Source organism: Botrytis deweyae, assembly GCF_014898535.1.
Source record: "Botrytis deweyae strain B1 chromosome Unknown BDEW_013, whole genome shotgun sequence".
Taxonomy (NCBI): Eukaryota; Fungi; Ascomycota; class Leotiomycetes; order Helotiales; family Sclerotiniaceae; genus Botrytis; species Botrytis deweyae.
In genome coordinates this window covers 940,687-964,135 of record NW_024066220.1, presented here as the reverse complement: position 1 = coordinate 964,135, position 23,449 = coordinate 940,687, and the positions used below count along the sequence as shown (strand labels likewise).

Sequence of the window (23,449 nt, the reverse complement as noted above, 5' to 3'; positions counted from 1 at the left end):
GTATTCCGCTTTCAGCGTTGCACAACTTTATACGTATCTTCCACGTTTCCGCTTTCAAAGTCGATCACTTCGCCGCACTTAGGCAATCCGTGAAAACTCCTCTACTCACCGGTATTCGTGGTATTCGTCCTCCCCGCTGTTATTTTCTGAGGGTTAGGGGGCAGTAGAATGTATCATGTACTGTTGCGTGGTTGTGGCATAGTATGCGTTTGGTTGTCTCAGATCCAAATCTGCAACACCCACCCGCATGGAAGCCATATGGAAGGGAGAGAATCATCCAAAATGCAATACGTCATTGAATATTCTCAGTCAGACATCAATACATTTGGATCATTGTGATTTGAGTTTTCTATACGAGTCCTTCACGAGTCCTTCACCACCATGTGATGTCTAGGCCTCAAATGTGGGTACTTTGCTAATTGTTCGCTCACGGCATATAAGCACAATTATACATTACTAGCACCGAGCATTAATATGTAAAAGGCAGGAAATTCTCCGACTGCAAGGGCTGGCTGAGCTTATTTTCCAGATACCATTCATATGACTGCAAAAGCTCTCGCTGCATGAGGATTTTCACATGGCAGTGCTTTGTCGAAATGTGCAGAAACTGAGGTCAGACTGTGAAGGAGAAGATTGTCCTAATGAATTAACCAAAAATTGACTTGACATGACAAAAAAGAAAGTTAACAGACGCCATTTTCATCATCGTATTAACCACCAGGAAAATAAAAAGTGCCACTAAAAGCACTTGGCTGACTGACAGACATCACTATTTGTCATGGAGTCGCTACTCAGTAACAGAATTACAGTACCTGAAAAGCCACTGTCAGAATTTTTTAGTACACGATAGCGTACACTTATCGTGCACAAATCCACTGAAATGCTATTCGACAATCTTCTCTTGACCTTCTATCAATCGATAGTTTCTATTTTGAGTTTGAGATGGATGTCGTAGAATGACTAGAGTTATCTAGATGCAGCGAGGGACAAAGCTCATGTGCATTTCATGAGCTAGACACCGTGATTTCTTTCCATGTAAAGTTAGGAGAAGGACAAGCTTCGGTACTGAGGGTCAAAATGATTGGCAACCTGTCATTTGGTGACTTTATTTAACTACCGGTGTGTCGAGTGTGTCAATCAATTTCCGATGGCAAAAACATTAGACCACATTGGTCGTAGTAGATGGCGATAGAATTGTCAAAGTGTCCGGTAACTCGGATGCATGGCGAGATGTAGTGTAAGTAGAAGTTCTGGGGTCAGGCACGAGTCACATGACATGGTCATGAGCAGATGAGCAGTATTGAAAAGCAATAATAAGATCATAAGACAGTAATGAATTAACCAAAATGAACGTGAGGTACAGTAATTGCAAAAACCATGCTTATTAATGGAGAGGCTGTGATTCGGTTGAGGGGATACTGGGACTATTTTAGTTCGTGATATAGGCGAATACTATTTTCAACCATTCCCAACTATTTTCACTGATATTATATCAACAATGGCGGAGCGGAATAATCCCATGGGAGAGAGACGATCTCCTCGCCGAACGTTTACGATCAACTTAAACTTGCCCTTGAATTTCCCAGATTATGCGGCCAAGAAACGTTCGATACGATGCCCCTAATGAAACATATATCGAGATTCAAGATGAAAATATCTCGCACTGTCTCATTCCATGCCGCCTTGAACTGCTTTGACATGTTAAGAAAAGCATTTGGCAGATCCCAACCCTTTTTTCTGATATCTCCGGCAACATCTCCGGTGACAGTTGGTACAATGCATGCCACGGACAGTCACTTGACATTCTTACTCCACGTACATTTTCTTTTTTGCCTGTTTTCACCAACCAAGCCTTAGTTGAAAACCCGGAGCTTAATACTGTCGGGACTTGACGTAGATCACTCGACTAAGTACTGATTAGGATATTCGATATCCGCTAGTGTGTATTATCCCTAGTTTCGAAACCAGCATGACCATGACACTGGATGGTGAGCGTGCTACTGAATTTAGTCAAAAAAAGGTTCCTTCCTCTTAGTAAACAGCGAAGCCCGAATATGCCAAGAATACAGACCGCCGCCATTGATGTCAATGGTACTCAATTGAATCACCCACGGTCAACAGACAATGGTATTGCAAGTTGCAACGCTGATAGAAAATCCCAGTGCCTGCCCCTTACTAGGTATTAGCTAATGCCATTTGTTTTGCCATAGTGGTAGCACGGTGAATTATTGAGATCTGCCTTATCCGCAAGAGTACTAGCAAATGGGGGTGCAGTAGACAAGTATGCACGCTACTGGCACAAGACCGGAATCTAAGACGGGGATTCGAAGTCTAAGTATCAAGAACCCGATTGAGGTTTCGATTGAATAGGTACATATTGGTGAGTTGTTGTTTGTCCATCAATGTGCAGAACAAAAAGAGAAGAAGAAAGGAAGAGAATTGTTTTTGGGGCGAACAAAACAAGCTTTTTCTCAAATTGTAAGTTCCCTGCGCACATCAATCTTGTCAAAATCGTATCAATCTCAATTCCCGACCAATCAATCAAAGTGGAAGATCGCCCAAGACCCACTGGGATAATCAAGGGTCACCCGTCAAACAAGGCCCTCTCTCGTCTCGAATATCACTCGTTCAGTGGCCATCACACAGACACGCAAGTGCACACGCCGCCTTTGTCCCTTATAACATGCAGCTCGTATGGTTTTGGTGAGAGAAAAAACCCTAATTTGGATCTATGTCCGCCTCACAAGTCCCCAACAAGGACTGGCAATTTTGAGATGATCTTTTGGGGAATTGGCTGCCACCACAAGGCCAAATTGGTCGAATCCACGAAATGAAGCCCTGTTCCGCGGTCCGGATCGTTTTCCAACACTTTGATGATCGTATTTGTAAGTTAGGCACTGATGAAGGTGATGGTGGTCTTCATTCGGATGATAATGAATGGTCTCTTACCGACTCGAAGGTCCAGGTGTATTTCTCCACCTGCTGGGGGCAGCTGAGCTCCAATGAACTTCAGGATTTTCGGGATCTTCCATAGATGATCTACTGTGGCTAAGAAATTGTTATTAAAGGTATTCACATCCACTGATGTGAACATTGAATGGGTTGATGTTTCAAATCATGGAGTGAAGATGCGCTTATCGCCGATTGGCTGAAGGGCAGATCACGGACAGTGCCAGCATTATGCTGGGGAAAAGGGATAGCCTTGTTTGTATGCAAGTAATGAAAACACATGAGAGATGATCTGGAATGAGAAAAAGCAATTGTTCTTGGTTTCTGTGCGTGTTTTGTTTTTTGAGGGGGAGGGGGCAATGGACAGTGGGCAATTGGACGAGTAGAAAAGTATTTCCTCATCAGACCCGCTGTCCACGTGTGAACGAAAAAGCAACAATAAATGATGATATAATTGTGTAACATTCCCGTCCGAACGCACTGATGAAGTGCATGAAGATATATATTACGCTTTTCGGGATGATAGTGCCAAAAATTGTCCGCCTCAAGTGAGAAATTCCACCCAGCGCGACGGCTCAAGTGGACATCGAATGAACTTGGGAGTCCCAAGTCAAGACGTGTGGCAGTGCACATCATGGTGATTCGCAGCAATCCTAGGAGTCTGGACTAGGTATATCAGAATCATCAATTTGAGTGAAACCAGGTCTTCATGGAAAATAAAAATAGAGATACCAGGTTCAAGAGCTGATATGAATGAACGATGCTGTACTTTGTTTGAAACATGTGTTGCGAAAAGGAGAGAAATGGAATGCTTGGAAGGAACTGGGAAAAAGTTAATAATACTCCTGAAGCGTACAATTTCTTTGAAACTGCCATTGAACCCATAAGGTGGGAGACATTGGATAAAGATTCATCCTACCAAATAGCAGTAGGGAACATTGATCTCTTTCAAACAAAACATCCATCAACCGGAGTGTTCATGCCGTTCGCAAGGCTGGAGAAGTGGCAATAAATTCGACATGAATCAGACAAGCTTATACTGTCATGGTTACGGTCGTTTTTGTAGGAAGGAGTTTGCTGGTTGAGTTTTATGTCGGTTGAGAGTGAAAAGGACAGTAGAAATATCTTTTATGAGTGGACAGGTGCTGGGAGTAGGAGTAATAGAACAGGAAAGCGCGTGTAAACCATAAAGAGAAGGAACGGATTGTCATTAAATAAAAGCGACCAAAATACTGTACTTCTTTTCGAAAACCGCTTGCAACTCTTCCAGCAAAGATGTATACGTACGAGGTGTGAAAAATGTATCGTAAAAATCTTGGGGAGATCTCAAAATGTACCCGTTCAAGATCCGACCCTCCCCTCCCAAATTTTCAACCCGTAATCACATTATAAACCACCCATCAAATATTTTTCCTTTCCTTCTTGAAGAACCGTTGAATTCTCGTCTTCTTATCTTCCCAATGAACCTAAAACTTCAAGAGAATGCAAAGAAATACTCCTAAAAACTACGTATAAACTTCACTCCACTCCTAATAACCCCCATTTCCACACCATCAACACTCACTTACTTCACCATTCACTCGACCATCCTCTTCTATCGTGCTTGTCATCCTCACCATCCTCACCACACGTATCCCCAAACGAAACCCCTTATTGCACATCTAATCCAACCCAAACCGTCCATCCCAAATGCTTCTTCTCTCTCTCGTCTCGATCCACCATCTTCTCGAGCGCGTTACTCGTAACACACTCTTACAATCCATGGCCCCAACGCATACAAAAAATCACCCAAAGAACCATCAATAGAAGCACCAAAAATGAGAATGGAGAAGCGAATATTCAAACAGTATCTAGATGGATAACTGAAAGGTTATACTACTCACCACTCCCCAACAGAGATAATATCCATCCAGAGGATACAGTATCTCGTGGCTAGCTCAAGTTATTAATCCAAGCAAGACTTCCCCAACAACTTTCCTTCCCTCTTGTCATTCGTTCAATCATAAACCTAATATTACCGCATTTGGAACCTCCCACTACATCACATAAATTACCCTCCTCAACCTCCCCAACAAAATCAGCCCATCCAACAAATTCAGAACTTCTCCCCCTCCCCTCCCCTCTCCCTCTACCCCTTTCATCCACCTCCCTCCCCAACATCCCACCTCTTCAATTCCCCGAACCGCCGCTCATCTTCCTCCCCACCCTTCCCCGTTCCCATCCTTTTCCCACCACATCAAAGAACCCCTCACCCCACCCTTCTCATCCACCTCATCCACCCGTTCCCCCCCCCCCCAACAATACTCACATCCCCTCACATCCCCTCACTCCCCATCTTCGTAATCTCCTTCTCTTCTCAAATCATCCTCTTCCTTATCACACCCTACCTTCCATTCACCCTCTCCCTTCCTTCGTACCCTTCCCTTCCCTCCCCCTCCCCACTTCTATCTTCACCATATCTCCTTCATCCCCCATTTCTCATTCCCCATTCCCGTCACATACATATCCCTTATCTCCTTCATTCCTTTTATTTACTCCATTCACCTCATTTCCCTCAATCTTCATATACCACCAACAACTAGTCATCCCTCCTCCATTCACAATTTCCTCCTCGCTTCCACTTATTTCTTTGCCCTTCGCACCCCCTCACTCTCCAACCACACTCTCTAATCACATCCATCTTTCCTAAGAATCTGCGAAACCAACGCCTAAACATCCTTTCTCCCCACTATCCTATGGAACTACTCCGCTCTTGAAATTGTAGCAGTGGGATTAATTAGCGGAGTAATATTGTATCTTCTTTCCAAGACCAGATCCGCATTCACCACCTTCAACTTCCACTCCATTTCTAATTACCATAGCAAAACTCCAACCAAATTCAACTCAAGTGGTCATTCACTCACATTCTAAACCTCTCAGTACTGCTATTGCAAGTGAGAAGCCAATTATTTATAATCATACTAAATCTTCATTCATTCTAGTCTATCCATATCACAATCTTCTTTCCTGAATATGTGCAGATTTGAAAGACAAACTACCACTACCACCTATAGCTTATCACCCCATTCATCCCTTCATTCATCCAATCCGTTCATCCAAACACCAGAGAACTAAACAATTCAGAAGGAAGAAGATCCAAATTCTTTCTATCCATCGTAAGACTTACAAAACACCCTACTCCATCATCCAGACTAACGCCATCCCCTAATTCCGCTCAAAATCAAATGGAATTGAGCACTTGTCCCATCTTTCCTAGTAGTCATCCTATATTAAGGATTCGACAATGAAACGCCATAAAAACACAAACGCAAACATTAATGGTATCTTTTGCAATCATAATGTCTTCACGCTAAACATTTACTAATCTCGGACTTTTGTTGACTTCTTCGCTGTGCCAATATGTGTGTTGTGGACCTAATATCATTGTTAGTATTGGGTGATGTTGTTAAAATTCGTAGAAGCTTACCTTTGTTGCGAACTTCAAACTTGTCAATGTTTCGCCCATATGAGCTTCCAATGGACTAGCCATGACGAACATGAGAGTCTTCGAATTTCCTCCAAGGGAATATTGTAGGAGATAGGTCAATTTGGAATTGCGGTAGGGAATGTGGGTACCCTCTTTTCCTGATCCCAATGCCCCGATAACGTCACCCAGACAACTCAAACTCTTGTTAATGTTTTGAGTTTCCTTCATTCGATCTCCTTCGGCACCAGACACCTTCAATCTTTCGGAACCAGCCAGATCGACCAAGTTGAGGGTACCTTCGCAAGTCTCATTTGTAGAACTGTTTCGTCCAACAAGCTTCAAGATGAAGACAGAGTGTGATCTTGATGATCGTTCGTTGGATTTGGTGGCAGCAACGCTACGATTCTTGTCCGCCTTCTTAAGAATTGCTTCTACCGCGTTTGGTGAATCCAAAAGCACAGTCTCCAATCCAGTAACAGTGGTTTGCTTCTTCTTATCGTCATGTCGGACCTCGTGCTTCTTCTTGTCAAGGTCTCTAGAGCTTCCCAGTAGATCATGAATTTCCTCGTTGTAGACTTCAACAAAGCTACCTTCCATCGTATAAGTCCATCCTTTCTCCTTGAGAGCTTCGGCGGACTCATAGATTTGATGAGTGGCACGGGGAATCATACCATCAGCAGATGACATGGTATGTGTCTTTCCAGCGCCGGTTTGTCCATAAGCAAATATACAAACGTTGTATCCATCCAAAGCACTTTGGACTAATTGCGAAATTTCCTCGAAGACCTCCTGATTTTGACTTGATGGTCCAAAGACCCGGTCGAAGGAGAATGCGTGAGTTTCAATCGAGACTTTTCCAAAGTTGCTCCTCTTCTCCTTTCCAATGATCGATAGCTCCTTTGACTCCTTGTCGGTGTCAGGAAATAAGATCTTTGCGCACTCGCCCTCTGCACCTTCTTTGAAAGTTGGTCGAACTCTGCACATGACCCGAATATTTCCTTTCAGCTCTTGAACTTGGTTGAAAAGAATACGACGAAGAGTCTCCTCCTTGATCAACTTCTGTTTGGATTCCTCTGCGGAATTAAGAGCTTCCTGGAGTCGCCCTTCCATCTCAACAAAACTATCGGATTGGGCTTTGCTTCCAGACTCCAAGAAATGAATTCTTGCGCGAAGGCTGGCGACCGTGCTTTCGAGTGTTCCAATCGTTGCTGATGTTTCAACGCCTGTCTTTTGCATGGTTTGCTGAACTTCCTTGATGGTGTTTAGAGCATTCTCCTTCAACTCTCTCTCTCGATCGATATTAATCTTCAGTTCTTCAAGCTCCGTCTTCAAAATTTGAAGCTCTTGCTCCTTCATCTGCAACGCAAGGTTCAACCCTTGGTGACCTGTAGTGACTTGGCTTTCAAGCTCCTGGACCTCACGTAATCTTCGGCTTCTCTCTTCCTCCAATTTCGCATCACTTTGTCGTTCGAGACTTCTGATACGGTCTTCAAGTTCGACAGCCGATCTTCGTTCGAGCTCGAGCATATCGTTTCGATGAGTACGAAGAACTCGGTCAAGCTCATCTATGTTGTCTCGTCTCATTTTATCTGTCTCGTTGCGATGGTTTCGATTTACGTCATCCATCTCAAGACGGTGCGCTCGAATGTTGTCATCCAAGGCATTTGTGGCTTCAATCAGTTTCTGCTGAATCATACTTAGTCTCTGGGTCGTATCATCTAAGTTAGCTTGTAAGGTATGGTTGGAGGACGAAAGATGTGTTTTGAGGCCTTCAAGTTCATCGACTATATTGGAGTGGATTAGTCATTATTCAGTCCAGAGAGCACCACTATGCTACTTACGTTTAGTTTTGTATTCGCTGACTGCATTTCTAAGTGCGTCGTGGTCCTTGCCTGTGCCGTCGACTGTTGATGCGAGCCTGGCATACATTGCTTCCATGGATTCGAGGCGACTACGTACATCAAAGGCTACTCCGGAAACATTAGAATCTTTTGTCAAATATGGTTTTTTGGTAGGGGAAAATTTGGAAGATTTGCAAGGAGTCATGGGTGTAGAATTAACATATTCCGACTTAGCAAGGACAGGAATATGAGAAGGCGTCTTCGGAGCTACTGAGCTATGAACCGGAGCCTGATATAGAACAAGTGCGGCTTCTTCATTGTCTACTCTCAAATTCCGATGTCCTACGCTTTGGGAAAACCTGTGTCGAATACGGGGGTCCTTCCTTGGTGTTGAATTCAAGTTGTATCCCGTGGTTGGATCAGTCTGCTCATCATTGATCTGGAGCCTACTCAATGCCGTACTAACGGAAAGATCTCGTAGGCTATCCTGGGAGTGAGATCTCAATGAGTTGCTTGAACGATGACCGCGGACTTTTATAACTTCCAACTCGGTATTTCCATTCAATTGTTGGGAAGATGTAAAAGCAGGTACTGGGATCATGGGCTTCCGTCTTCCTCCAGGGGGTGGCATACCGTCATCATCCGAAGAGGTGCTCGAGGCATTTGTTCGACCTTTAGATTGGGATGTATTGGGCCTTGTAGTTGTAGATTGACTGTAGGATGGTGGGCGTGAGCCAAAAGCCGACTTTGGTCGTCCAGGTCCAACACTTTGAGAGAAGCTGCTGCTTGATGTGTGACGCGAAGATACTGATGGTGTCCGGGATGACATTGATGAAGCTGAAGTGGTTCGTGGTTGAGAGAAATTATTCTTTATCTGTTATCTGTCAATGAACAAATCCGATCGGCGCAGAAAATGCGACTCACATCTACAATAGAAGTTCCTTTAACAGATGGCTTGCGTACAGAAGGTGTTCGAGTCATTGTAGTAGCAGGCTCCCCTGCTCTTTCAGCAAGAGTCTTGCGTTTGGGTGCCGGTTCGTTGCTTGACTTGTCATTTTGACGCTTCAAGGTTGTAGGTTGTGGCATCTTTGATGGGAGTCTTGATCGAACGTTGCCATGAGAGTCTGTGATTTCTGCAAGAGGCTTTCCAAGAGAAGGAATGGCACTCATTGTAGGTTTGGATTGCGATGTGTGCGAGTACTGTTGCATCCGAAAGGGTTCTTGTTAGTATTTGATGGCACTTTTATTTGTTTACTCGGAAAGGATGTTGTACAGTACCTGATTTTCTTCTTGATATTCCATTATAAGAAGTAGCAAATGCTACACAATATTAAACTAGATAGAACATGCAAAGATAAAAAGAATTGAATGGGTAGCAACGCGTCCAGGTTGAGGAGCAAATGGCAAATGGTTGTTCTTGTCGGGTGGTAATTGGTAAAATTGAATACTTTAACGTTTTTGATGTATTTTCGAGTTTGATTCTGTTTACCTCAGTATCCTGGTCTCGAGTTATCCCTTCAATTTTGGTTGCTGGGGAGAACTCGGATGACTAAGAAATAACCTTGGAAGTCTTGGTAAGGTGACGATTTTATGCATTTTTGCTCGTTTTTATCCCACCTGTCAGAACTTATGCAATTTATGCAAATTTGATTAGATCATCACATACCGATATACCTCAAGCTGTCATCCATTCATCTTCACGTGTCAAAATAAGCTTATTATTATGTTTGTATGTATCTGGTACTCCATATGTGTGAGGTGAAAAAAGATGCGACTTTTGCCCACCAAAGAAAGTATTTAATACTGTCTTGTTCAAGCAGCTTACAACATTCTTAATGTATTGAACAATATACATTCTGTTGGTCTGTTGTCGTAGGAATATCAACAAAGTCATGATATTATAGTATTTCGAATAGTTTTCCTTCATCCAACTGTCCAGCACATACACAGCTCATCCACCATGGAGAAATATTCACAGTTTCGCGACAGAGGTACGTACCACACCCACATGAAATCTACTGAAATAGGAAGATCCCAACTAATCCAACCCATCATCCAGGATCTGGTATCGCTCCGTTCTTCCCCGTTCAAACTCCAAGTGCCGGCATCTATGCCCCCGTTCATCTTTTTCTCTTCCTCTTCAAATTACCACTCTTCCTCACAGTATCCACGACTTATTTTCTCTTCCTACAATGGTTTCCCTTAGGGTCCCTACTCAAGAAAGCAATATTATGGATGTTACTTGGAATACCGGGAGTGTGGTGGATAGATTTGCAGATTGATGGAGTGAAGAAAGGTTCTCTGGCGAAGAAACATGAAGGACGAGTACCAGAACCTTCGGATATTATCGCTTCCTCCTTTACATCACCTATCGATTCTTTATATTTGGCTGCCATCTTCGATCCCATATTCACAGTGTCCTACCCGCATACCCGTCAAGTTCACCAAATTTCTCTTCTGGGCGCCATCTTCCGAGCACTACAAAGTCCCAAGGAACATCCACCCAAGGGTTCAAAAATGACTGATTTGTCCGCCCTGCTCTCTCGATTTCCTGGGCGTGCTATCGTAGTTTTCCCAGAATGTACAACTACAAATGGAAAAGGAATACTACCCGTGAGCCAAAGTCTTTTGACTGCTCCTTCAGGAACCAAAATCTTCCCAATCAGTCTCCGCTATTCGCCCTCAGATATTACGACACCCGTCCCAGGGAAATACTGGTCATTCTTCTGGAATCTTCTTTCGAAACCTACACATTGCATTAAAGTCCGAATCGCTGAAGTTGTATACAATACATCCATGTACGAATCAGAAAAGGCCACTAAATACTTGAAGAATCAATTAGATACGGCGTATACAAGCAGCTCAGATACTCTCACATCTAAGAACGATCTATCGTCAGAAACAACATCAGAAGAACAACGTGTCTTGGATAAGGTTGGGGAAGCATTGGCACGATTGGGAAGAGTCAAACGCGTTGGATTGACTGTGAAGGATAAAATTGCATTTGTGGATGCATGGAATAAGAAAAGATAAAAGGTGTATGATATGGTGTTCGAGGCATACATCTATGGAACAACATCATATGGAAACCTTGACTCAATGTATTGGGAGGAGGATGGTTTGATACCTAGTGGATGTTTACAACTAATCCCACTCAGTCACTATAAATATTCACTTCAATTTAACAATGAAGTCTTCAATCATATGGTGTCTCGAGTGTTCCATTGGTTGGAGGGTTAGCAATATACCGAATTTCAATAGTATAAGTCATGATAAAGGATACCCCTTATGGTTCAGAATGCTCTATCCTCAATACTGCATGAAGAATATTCGTTTGTTTCTTGTTTACTTGTTTACTTGCATTAGCCATTTAACCTCCATTCTTTAAACTCTCCCTATTGTTTATCCACCCCCTCCTCAAATTAACTCACCCTGACTTTATTCAATCTTCCTTCTCTTTACCCCCCTTTCATCTTATCCTTCCTCCTTCCCCTCGACTACTTATTTCGCCGCTCCCTTTGAAACCCTTGTGCTCCAATTTCTGGCCCTCCCTCAAAATATCAAGATCCATGATGAACGCCCAATAAAGTTTCACAAGGTAAAACCAACAGTCCAGCTGACTGGCTCATCACCTTACCTCATACCTCCACGAAAGATCTATCTATCATCTCCTATGCTATTGCATAGCTTCCTTCCTAGCCGCTGTTAGTTAGGTATCAAATTGAGATATCTACGATGTCATCATGTATTGAAGATACCATCCAGGTACACGTCAATATCAATCTCACATCAGGGTGAAGACTATCGATGAATAGGTTCTGAGATGTGAGATGTGAGATGTGACATGCCATACCTCAAATCCATATTTTAGTAAAGAGTAAGCTCTGTAAAGGAGGAGAGTGAGAAATTGAATCGATGTTGATATAATGTGATATGATTTGATGTGATGAGGAAAGGAAACATATCTTTACTCTCTGATTCATCTCACAAGCACGAATTCTGTTGTTCAAATGATAGATCTATATTGCATATGGTTAGGAAGTCATAGGAGTGCTTTTGAAGGATTTGGGTATACATGTACTTCGGGTTTCATAGGATGAAATGGTTGGGGAGAGCTTTATTTGGGGGGGTAGCGATGGGTGGGGGTATAGAGGGTGGTATGTTTTGGATGGATGATTGTTTTGGTTGTGGTTATTGGGTTATTAGAAAAGGAGAGAATCGGAATGAGGAGAGGATAGGATGAGAGGAAAAGAGAGTGAAAGGAGTGAAAGGAGTGAAAGGAATCACAAGAGGAAAAGGAAAGGAGATACAGAGAGTAAATAAACCAAGAAGATTAGGATTATAAAAGATCGAGTGCGCGTGAGGTGATCAAGAACGAGTATGCGGGAAGTGATTAGCGCGCACAAAAAGGAATAGGAAGATCCAGAGAACGGAGAAAGAATCAATATCAGTAGAAGATATGTTTCTATGGTGAGTAGACAGAAGTATATTAGAGCATACATCCCCTCATACCAAAACATCGAATGCCTAAAAAAGTTCCTAAAACCCCCGACTGAGAATTTCACTAATAGTACAATATCTCTCGAATTCTTCAAAGATGCTGTTAGAAATCATCAAAGATGTAAAGATTCATATATTCCCTATTTCCCATCTTACCTAGTGTTCATATATGAAAAAAAAGCATATCGGCGATTGAGGATATGTAAGTGCATGGATAGTTCGAGTTTTTAATCTACGAGCAGGAGTATAGAAGTGAAACTAACTTCCCACCAGCTTTTTCCCTTAATACTCTTTAATGCTTCAATGCTTCAATGCTTCAACAGTTCAATTATATATATCGAAGAGTTTGAGAATGGAATCTCCACTGCACCACACTACACCACACCAAAACCTCAACCCAACATTCTTCCCACAGACGGTGAAATATACCAGTTCTAAATCTAATTTCAATATCCACTCCCAAAAATCTCACCTCACTCTTCCGCTCTTTCAAAATTCAAACCGACTCCAACCCTTAATTAGAGCAAAACTACAAAATCCAAACCGCCCCAATTCTTGAATCTTTCATTGAACCTCTGGATTACAGATCTAGAACTATAAATACATTTCATTATATCATATATATCATATTCTATTTCCCCTCCCTCCCCCCCCCCCCCCCCCCCCCCCCAAAAAAAAATCACCCAGCTATCGCTAATAGGAGAAGCCTACAAATTAGCGAGCAGGATTTCTTTTCCCCTTTCCCTTTTCCTTTTCCTTTTTCACTTTGCATATACGATACTATCTATCTACCTGCTTTAATTATCTCATACCTGCATAGCTGGGAGTCTTGAAATCTAACAATAATATTTACCATATATATAAGACAATACAATGATTATAAAACTCGTAGAGGATGGAGATTAGATATGCCTATTCCTTATTCTTTATTATTCGTCATTCACCATATCAATATATTCGAGATTTGATTAGAAATTGAGAAATTCAACGCATCTCGATCATCCGTTGAGTAGTCAACTAATCAGCTTGCTAGACATTTTCACATGTGAGGGAAACTTTTAGATGATCTCAATACACACACACACACACACACTCTCTCTCTCTCTTCAAATACCGATTTTGAAAACCTAGTGCGTCTCTTCCTTTTTGAATCTTATGTTTGGATACTACGAGATTAGATTAGATTAGATTGGGTAATCTTATTCTATTATATATCATTTTATAAATTCCATTCTATTCCTTTCTAGCCTATTGATCAGTTAAAGAAGTCTAGTAAGTATATTCTCATTCATTCATTCATCCTGTACATCTCTTTGATATCCCTGTTATCCCTTTTATTTCTCATGAACAACTAATCTTGTGATTAAACCAGACCTCTCAAATATATCAGCCCTTATAGGTTTTTAATGCCTCTCCTTTCTTCTCTTCCTTTCCTTTCCTTTTCCCTTTTTTCCTTTTTTGCCTTTGCCTTTTTCCTTGTTCCTTTTCCTTTTTCTTTCCGCCTGCTCCCTTTTTCCCGTCCTTTTCCTTTTCCTTTCTTCCTTTTTCCTTTTCCTTTTCCTTTGCCCTCTCCCATGCCCTTCGCCCTAAGGCATAGCTAAAGCCCATCGCCATGCCACTCCCCTTCCACAGCCCCCCCACCCTCAAACCCCGCAAACCCACCTACCTCATCCTCACCTCAACCTTTCCTCAAACACACACACCTACAAATCTACACCCAAACCCAAACCCCAAACCATCCCCTCAAACCGCCCCCCTTCAAAACAAATCCAACGTCTTGACTTGAATTTACTAATACACGATATATACCGATCTAATACAACTTGAGATCTATTAATCCCAAGCACATTATATATTCTCCTTCTCCTTCTCCTTCTCTTTCATTCCCAAGAATCACATCTAATTAGAAATCCACATTCATATTCATATTTACTTCACTCACCCCCCTCTCCATACACTCAATTATCCTACTCTATCTAACAAACCATCCCATCCCATCCCATCCCATCCCATCACACAAAACTTCCTCTCCCAAATCCCAAATCCAATCCAGTATCTTCAATAAATCCAGACTATCCATATACCCATCAATCCAAGCATCATCAACTTCACAAATTTATCACATCACAATTTCATCATTTCCAAGTAATCAAAAAATCAAAGGTATCTTTATTTTCATATCTAAAAGGGGTAGAATTCTCCCAATTATTGAATGTCAGACTGCAGTATGTGCTATTGGACACCCTTCATCGTTTTGATATCCTCTCTCCGAGGTATGCTTCCTCATAGGATTAAATCTCGCTCTCTCTGCCATATGGTATCCTTTTATCAACTTTTGTTCCATGCCTTTCAATAATTCGTTTTCTTGCACAATCGATGCAAATCCCAATGATTCACCAGAAATCCTAAATATCATCTCGATTCTATATTCCCATCAGAAGTCTCCCATTACCACAAGTAGCCTTTAGCATCCGTCTCACCCTTCCCCAACTAGCCATTTCCCGTTTCTACTCCATATCCTCATCTTCATCCTCCTCACCACTCGCAAATTGATTAGTTTGATTTCTCCGTCCATGAGCCGCAACTCTTTGCCATGGATACTTCAACTTGTCAGTTTCATCATCACTAAATCCCATTTCATCTTCATCACTATCATCCTCGTCAAATTCCTCGAGATCTGAAGCGTTACCAGTACGATATGCATAAGCATTTCTATTGTACTCGTCGTCTGAGTCAACTTCCGCATCGGGATAATCGGCTGTGTAGTAATTCTCATCTTGACGGGCATGTTAGCATAATTGTTTTGAAAAAACTATGAAACGATAAGGAAACGAACCATTCTCATCTTCTTCTGCCTCATCTTCTACTTCTTCATCTGTATCCCAATCTTGAAAAAACTCGTCAATGTCTGATTGAGCATCGAGTACAAGAATACCAAAATTGATCTTATTATCTTCATTGTCGATATCTTCAGCAGGAACACGAATATATGTTTCAATGATATACTCTGAATCAGTATCCACATCCCCATCAGTCTCAACTCCAGACATTTGATCCTCGTCAACCTCCATGGTATTTTCTTCAGGATGACGTTCCTTGTAGCGCAAAGCTGGTACTTTGGGCTTGAATCTAGTAGATGTTGATTTGCGATAAGAGGATTGTACTGGCACAGATGGTTTAGGTTCTGCTGCCTTGGATTCTGCAATGCTACGACCAATTTCTTGTAGTGTATAAGCTTGCATCTGTGCTGCCAGATCATCTGTATCAAGACCCCAAGGGTTGACCAAAGCAGAAGGTGGTTTTGGTTGAGGTGCAGGGATTTCCTTTGCATCCTTCTCATCTTTCGTTTCCTTTGGAGGTGCTACTTGTACTCTCGATCCTCGGCCTGGCTTTTTCTGTGGTTTTTCTTCTTGGTCTTGTTGCTGGGTAGCAACATTCTCTGATTTTATCGCAGCGTTGGCTACAGATGTCCACTTCTCCTCCTGGGTCTTTTGTCGCACGCGACGCTCGATAAATACTGTAGCATTGCGCTTTCGTACCCCAGTACTTGGACCTGGGGAAACGGAAGGTGTTGCACTTCTCGAAAGATGGAAACGTCTCTGTTGCACTGCTTTCTTTGTATTGCCACCACTTAACGGAGACCCACTACTTGAAGGTTGTATGCTGACTGGACTATGATTTACTTCGTCATCTTGTTTGGTAGGGATGTTGGCAGTCGGAGGTTGGGTATTGACTTCTTGATCCTCTTTATTGACTTCATTTATTGATTGAACAGTTCCTTCACTTTTCCCTTGTTTTTTGACAGTCAAAGACCGGGAGCTTGTAGAACGATGCAAAGGTTTAATGCGTCGTCCTGGTGGAGCTGATTGAGGAGTAGAGGGGGTCGTATCGACTTGTGGAGTTTGCTGTCTAGAGTAAACAAAGTCGGTGGTCCTACGTTGTCGTTTTGTAACGGCATCATCAACACCTGTGACAATTTGAGTTAGTAATTATTAGCAGCGCATAGAGTTTCTGTTTAGCTTACGAAGGAAATCTTGAGGTAGATCTGTGGCTTTCCTCTTGATATGAATAATTGATGGTGGCAGAGACATGATTGAATGGAATTGGGGAGACCACGACCTGGAATCAAGGGATGGTCAAGAAACGTTCTGCGGGAGATCAAACAAGACAGCACAGCGATTATATATCACTGTGGACACCGAGATACCGAGAGACTGGTATCAAATCCGTGTTTATACTACAGTTGATATTTCTTTGTAGATTGTGAAATGGTTGAGGTTAATACTGGACGTAGTAAAGTCGAAGTCCTCGAAGTCTTCCGTCGTGTAGTTAATTAAGATTGTCGAGGTACAGCCTCCGTGTGGTGAAAAAAAAGCGGCACACCAAACCACTGGAATAGAATCACATGTTGAAACATGTATATATTTCGATATTTTACAATGCTATCAATTCACATTATAATACCAATTATCATATATTGATAGATTGATAATGTATTCATTCAAAATTCAATTCCAAATAATGTACAATTGATTTAACATTGAATATTGAAAAGAGTGAATAATTTGCGTGTCCCTTCTTTTTCCTTCCTGCTGCAGGTTCAGCCTTGAAGAAAAATAAATGTTGGCCTCGCATGACAAGGCTGAGATATCACATGTCTAACATCATCGTAGTACTGCGGTGCTTCCCGTTGGCCATAGTAGAGGAACCAATGATTAGTCAATGATTAGTCACACTATCCAGCTTTCTCATAGCTCTATCCTTGCTTTTAGAAATCTCCCCACTTTCAATGTCAACCTTGGAAAGCTAGAATGGAAGCCGAGGAAGCTGGGCCTATCATACGAAGTACTCCAGATCTTCTCTGGCGGAAGGAAATGTCCACATCAATCTTTTATCATTCCACACTTCACTTCACTTCAGTCACGAGTCACCACCCACTCACGTGCCACTCACGTGCCACTCACGTCTCTTTCCCTTCACTCCGTTCCGTGCACATGTATATTTTGACTCCTCTGAAAGGCCACGAACGGTTGAACTCATACATCACTCTTCTCAACCCATCAGATTCCCCTCCCATGTCCTCATCCTCAATGAAAAAATTCTCACGGCGGAGACCTCAAGCCCAACAATCATCCGTGGTGTGAGCTATGATGTGGCTGCCAACAATGTCGCACAGATAGAAGGTGGATATCAAGCCTCTCATTCGTCCAGATGTGCATAGATCAAGGATGATTTCTTATGTGACGCAGGTCTTTCCCCTCCCCAAATGCTGGTGTACCCAAAGAAAGAAGAGTTTGGTATGTATCGAGAAGGGCTAGGACGAGTACGGAGTAAACTTGCATTGTATCTAAAAAGTGGTGGTGTTGCTTTGCCAATCCAATAAATCTTAAAGTTTACCCTTCCAAACGAACAACTGATCTGATCGAATGTTCTTTGTACTTTCGTGATTCATCTCTCATCTCGATCTCTTCAATCCTCTTCGCAAAAGAGAAACATTACTACGACCCCATTTGATATCCGGCTCATCCTATCAGTTTTTGGTCCCGATAAGCCTTGTCGTTATCAGCCTTATCTGAACGACAATAACCTCCGAATCCTCTCTTTTTCGACGTCGATTTTTGGTATACATGACTCAATTCATGCATCGTTGTGAAGTATAAGAATCACGTTGGCTCTCAGTATCCCTACCTCCTAGATACTATCAAAGGCCTTTTCCGTTGCAAGGCATTCTTTGGTGAATAATCTTGTTGAGGATAAGTTGTTTAGTATCAGAGCCAATTAATTGTCTCTAAACAGGTACGGGCCAAACCTTCTTTCCCTCTTTCCTTCCTTTCTTCCCCTCTTCTTCCCTTTCTCTACATGTTACTTTACATTTTGTCACTGTTCCTCCTTCTCTCGGTGAATTATTGTGCATTCCGGTAGCATTCACGCTGCCGTACACATCTCTGTTTGTTTCGAGAACCTTCAAAAACCCCCTCTGTCGTTGTCATTCCATTTCCCTACTGTTCTCATTCTTCCAGACCGTCTCTCTGCTGTCTATAACCGGCACTCCCTATATTCTATGAAGCAGTGATATCTTTCCTTTCTTGATCTCAATTATACGTCAAACACCGGTAATGACAGCTCGCAGATTACTAGGTCAATATGGCAGACACGAAGACATCAGTTGTCATTACATATTCCAAACCAGGAACCGCCCCACCAATATATCTTGCCGGTTCCTTTCCTGAATCAGGATGGCAGCCTCGGGAGATGGAATATAAAAATGTTTCCAATGATCATTACGTATTCTCGAAAGCTGTCGAAGTAGAAGAGGGGAAGGAATATCAATACAAGTTCAGAATCGGTGATGGGGATTGGTGGATGTCGGATGAAGATGCTCCAATTGGTATGTGGATAACCCTCATGTTTTTGTTTACCTCACTACTCCAAATCTCCCACGGCTTCGTTCATTACAAAATTTGGTTGCCACATATGAAGCGAGATTTCCATTCATCAATCCACTTTTCAATGCATGATAAACAATTTTAAATTTTCGGTCATTTAAATAACACTCATTTCTACAGTTGTCGATGACATTGGAAATCGAAACAACCTTCTTTCAGTTCCAATCAAACCATCTTCACACAACAAATCCTCTTCCGACGAAGAGAATTCAACCCCTCGCACAATACCCGAAACTGACATCAAAGCGTCAACAATGGATAACATAATTGAGCCCACTCATCACACTGAGTCTGAAGACAAAGTTTCTGATAACCCAAATCTCGAGGCAGTTACGCCAGTCAAGGATTCTCCATTGGATCATGGTGTCGAAACCGAATCAGAGAAGCCCAAAGAGACTCACGAATCATCACTACCTGTTGCCGAAGCTGGCCATGCAGTTGAGTCTGAAAAGGAAACTCCAGAACTCGATTTGTCCAGCGTGCCGGCCGAAGAGCTTGAAGTTTCAACTACCGGATTCGATGAACCAAAAAATCTCGAATCACACCCTCAACTAGTAATCGAGGAAATCAAGACAGCAACCGCAGATCTCCCTGATACGTCAAGTGTACCAGTAGATGAGCTTGAAGTTTTAGACACTGAAATTGAAGAACCTTTGAATTCAGAGTCACATGCTCAACCAGAGACTGCCAAGGAGTTGGAGACAACAACTACAGAAACCCCTGACTTGCATCCAACTTCAACCGCCCAAGAGGCTAATGAGACTTCCAAGGATTTTTCCGCTACCGAAGCGAATGTGCCAGAGTCCAATGAAAACAAAAGTCAAGATGATGAGGTGCTACATGCCGAGACTGGTGCAAAGAAGGACGAAGTCACAGAACAACCAGAAGAGCCTACCCATTCTGCAATCGAAGAACCAAAATCTAGCGAGAGTGAGACAAAAGAAGAGGCTACGCCTCACGCCAACGAGCCAGCGTCCATCCAAGAGCCTGTTACTAACGAGGACGTGAATGATACCAAGGAAGAACCAGAAGTTGCCCACATCGAAGAATCAACATTGGAGCCAGAACAACATGCTAGCAAGAGTGAACCAAAAGAAGAAACGGATTCGGTGGTTGGTGACGCCAATCCCGAGGAAAAACTTACGGAAGAGATCGACACAAGCAAATTACATTCTGAGCCCCTTATTTCGAGTCCAGTCATCGCCGATGAAACTACTGAGAAGGTAGCCGAGGAGCCCAAGGAGGAAAAGCTAGAGAGCTCTGAGATTGATACTTCTAATGCTGTACTTCCCAAGGAAAGTGTTGAGAGTGTTTCAGAAGATTCTCACTCCACGGAACAAGCGACTGCACAGGAAACTGACACTACACCTAAAGAAGAACAGCCAGTGTCTGAACCAATTGTAGATGAGGAACCGATTGAAGTCGAAACGATTACCTCTAGCAATGAAAATGCGGCCCAGGATGATGTCAAATCTAAAGCAACTGATGTGGAAGAAAACTCTGCTGTCGAAACATTAGTCGACGAGACGATTGAAGCACAGAAGCCAGTTGATGAGATCGACTCCAACAACAAAGAAATCCCTGACCAGGAAGTTGTTCAGAAAGACGAAGCCGACGAACCTGCTGATAACACGGAAAGTGTTAAGGAGGACGATGACCATTCAAGCATCCCAATCGAAGCTGCATCGGCACCGATTGTAAGTGTCGAGAAGGTTGATTCTGAGCCACGTCTTGGTGATGATTTTGGAAGTAACGCAACATATGCGCAAAAGGACGCACATAATTTGCATGCCCAAGATGCTTTACCTGATCATATCACCATCAGAGAGCAAGCTAGCACTCCAGACTTAGCCAATGTTGCTGCTGAGGTTGCAGACTCTGCTGAATTGCTTGATGAAACACCACCAACACCTCCTATGTCAGATACGGAGGCTGGTAAGACTGGGTATAGAAGACTCTCATATACACCAATTCCCGAGGTTGCAGCAACTGCTGCCGAGGTTGCCGATACGGCAGCTCACATTGATGACGATTCTAAGGTAGGCCGCTCACCATGCTTTTATACATGTATACAGATTATTGACCTCTTTCGCAGCCAACTTCAATTGAGCTACCAACCCCTCAGCGAGACTTCGTCTCTCAAGACGTTGACAATTTAGAACGAGATTTGGACACGGAAACGCCATCCGAGGAACGAGCACCGCTTTTCGCCCATGAGTGCAACGGACCCCCTACCGCTGAAGAACGTTTAAAATACGAGAGTGCTCAGACTCGATTACCAGCTTCAGAGCCAATGTTTCGAGAATTTGATCCGAATGATCCTGGTCTCGAGCCATTCCCTAACAATTTTAATCAGATATTGGAGCATGTCAGAAGACTTGAAAATCACTTGAGCGAAGATCCGGCAGATGTTGAAAGAACCCCACTTTCCCCTGTTACCACGAATGGCAATCATCATGCAACTGCCGGTTTAACAACCCCATCACCCCAATCGCTTGCACATGAGAGCTCTCCATCATTACTTCCAATTGTAGAAGAGAATGCTGAAGGTGAATCGGAGTCCAAATTGACTGCTCTACCACCTAGTATGGAGAAGTCTCAAGCTGATGGGAATGGTCCGGAAGGAGCGAACGAGGACTCCGGCGCACAACAGATTGAAACAAATGACAACGAGACTTTAAAGACAGATGTAGCAGAATTGTCTGAACCTGCAGCTCTCGAAACTTCCAAAAGCGCATCGCCTCAATTACCAGCCATGAATTTCACCGAGGCTCCAGGTAAACTCCGACCGGTTCTTCCAGATTTTCCTCCAACTCCTTTCGTGGAAAACAAATCTCTCAACCTTGCTGAAGGCTCTGCAACCAGCTCTCCCGCTCCAGTTCAGGACAGCCCAAGCATCACAGTCCAGCCAGCAACTCCAGCTGCGAGTGTGAATGCAAATATCGACCGATCTGCCCCTGAGGAAGATGCTGCTAAGACCACATCATTCGCAGATGGGGCCAATGAATCGCAATTGAGAGCTCGCAAACAACCATCATCTAGTGCACCCGACCGATCGATTACCCCATCTTCCATGCGCTCTGCCGGAAATGACGCCAAATCCCGCAACTTTCTCCGAGCATTTTTCCAGGTAGTATTTGTAGATTGGATTGGAGGACTGATTAGGAAGTTATGTGGTGGCGGGCGTCACACGTAAGGATTTCTTCCTTTGGACTTGATCTTTCCTTATTTTCTCACATGATACCCTCGAGTCTTTTATTATAACTTTGGACTCGCATCAAGCTGATCGGTACCCTTAACATGAAATTAGGCTTATAGCCGTTCCTGCACTCCTCATCGTCGTTACTGCACCCATCCTGTACTTATCTGGCCTGGCCAATTTTGGGTTTGGTCTTAGCTCCTGAACAACACAATTGCTTGCTTGCTTGCAACGGAACGGATTATGTTTATTTCGCGAATTGCTCTGTTTTTGAACGAAGGGGGGAGGAGGGGAGGAGGTAATACAAGGGTGGGAAGGGGAGGATGATGAATGATGAATGAAAAGAGGATCGGACGACGCAATCAATTATTGATTCATTGGTTCATTCATTTATTGATGGTTGGTGAAGGGAGTTGTCTTTTTTCAAGGAGGTTATTTACAACATTACATTGCATTGCATTGTATAGTATCCTAACGTTCTTGATGCTTTTGTACTTGAGGTATTTGAGTAGTCTAGAAGCGCCATGAAAATGAAAATGAAAATGAATTATGAATTATGAAATATTTTCCGCTTTAAAGTTTGTGAGTGTGAATTGATTTTGGTGCTACGATGTGTGTGTGTGTGTGTGTAGTAGGTATATGCCTGTGTATTAATATAATGTTTGATGATTGTTTGTTGGGGGCATCTTAGGGCATACCTAGGTACTCTCCGTATGCAGTGTTCGTACGTACGTATGGAGATTAATTTTAGAGAAGTGGAACGTAGGATGGAAGGTTAGGGAAGGAATTATGGGGACGGGTATTCCAATTTCCAAGTGGATAATGTTTGGATGTTTGAATGTTTGGATGTTTGTTTGGATGGATTGGAAATTCATTTGTGGGCACTGGGTATTGTAATTTGTGGGTTTTGTGGGATGGGATGGATGGGACTCATGGGAGGGATGGATGGGTAATTTGCGAATTTGTACCGCTGTTGGAGGTTGGTTAGTTGGCTCGGTTAGTTGGAACTTGGTTGTATTTGTACGATACGAAGTAGACTGTGGGTTGT

The 23,449-nt window shown here is 42.8% G+C and overlaps 6 protein-coding genes across 6 annotated transcripts; 2 read left to right on the top strand and 4 right to left on the bottom strand.

Moving 5' to 3' along the window:
- Positions 1–2,459: 2,459 nt before the first annotated feature.
- Positions 2,460–3,032, bottom strand: EAE98_006417 (uncharacterized protein; the record flags this gene model as incomplete). The annotated part of the gene is made up of 2 exons (XM_038954040.1): positions 2,460–2,868; positions 2,950–3,032. The coding sequence occupies 2 exons, from the start codon at positions 3,030–3,032 to the stop codon at positions 2,730–2,732; spliced, it is 222 nt and encodes a 73-aa protein (XP_038809830.1). The 3' UTR covers positions 2,460–2,729.
- Positions 3,033–5,902: 2,870 nt separating this feature from the next.
- Positions 5,903–9,705, bottom strand: EAE98_006416 (uncharacterized protein). Its single transcript, XM_038954039.1, has 5 exons — positions 9,535–9,705; positions 9,181–9,456; positions 8,257–9,130; positions 6,416–8,199; positions 5,903–6,363 (listed from the first exon to the last, which is right to left on the bottom strand). The coding sequence occupies exons 1-5, from the start codon at positions 9,556–9,558 to the stop codon at positions 6,310–6,312; spliced, it is 3,012 nt and encodes a 1,003-aa protein (XP_038809829.1). The 5' UTR covers positions 9,559–9,705; the 3' UTR covers positions 5,903–6,309.
- A 511-nt stretch (positions 9,706–10,216) lies between these two features.
- On the top strand, positions 10,217–11,289 carry EAE98_006415 (uncharacterized protein; the record flags this gene model as incomplete). The annotated part of the gene is made up of 2 exons (XM_038954038.1): positions 10,217–10,247; positions 10,316–11,289. The coding sequence occupies 2 exons, from the start codon at positions 10,217–10,219 to the stop codon at positions 11,287–11,289; spliced, it is 1,005 nt and encodes a 334-aa protein (XP_038809828.1).
- Positions 11,290–14,142: 2,853 nt separating this feature from the next.
- On the bottom strand, positions 14,143–14,364 carry EAE98_006414 (uncharacterized protein; the record flags this gene model as incomplete). Its single annotated transcript, XM_038954037.1, has 1 exon — positions 14,143–14,364. The coding sequence occupies one exon, from the start codon at positions 14,362–14,364 to the stop codon at positions 14,143–14,145; it is 222 nt and encodes a 73-aa protein (XP_038809827.1).
- An 899-nt stretch (positions 14,365–15,263) lies between these two features.
- EAE98_006413 (uncharacterized protein) lies at positions 15,264–16,847 on the bottom strand (the record flags this gene model as incomplete). The annotated part of the gene is made up of 3 exons (XM_038954036.1): positions 15,264–15,532; positions 15,593–16,723; positions 16,781–16,847. The coding sequence occupies 3 exons, from the start codon at positions 16,845–16,847 to the stop codon at positions 15,264–15,266; spliced, it is 1,467 nt and encodes a 488-aa protein (XP_038809826.1).
- Positions 16,848–18,900: 2,053 nt separating this feature from the next.
- EAE98_006412 (uncharacterized protein) lies at positions 18,901–22,606 on the top strand (the record flags this gene model as incomplete). The annotated part of the gene is made up of 4 exons (XM_038954035.1): positions 18,901–19,144; positions 19,323–21,241; positions 21,298–22,394; positions 22,513–22,606. The coding sequence occupies 4 exons, from the start codon at positions 18,901–18,903 to the stop codon at positions 22,604–22,606; spliced, it is 3,354 nt and encodes a 1,117-aa protein (XP_038809825.1).
- Positions 22,607–23,449: the final 843 nt, after the last annotated feature.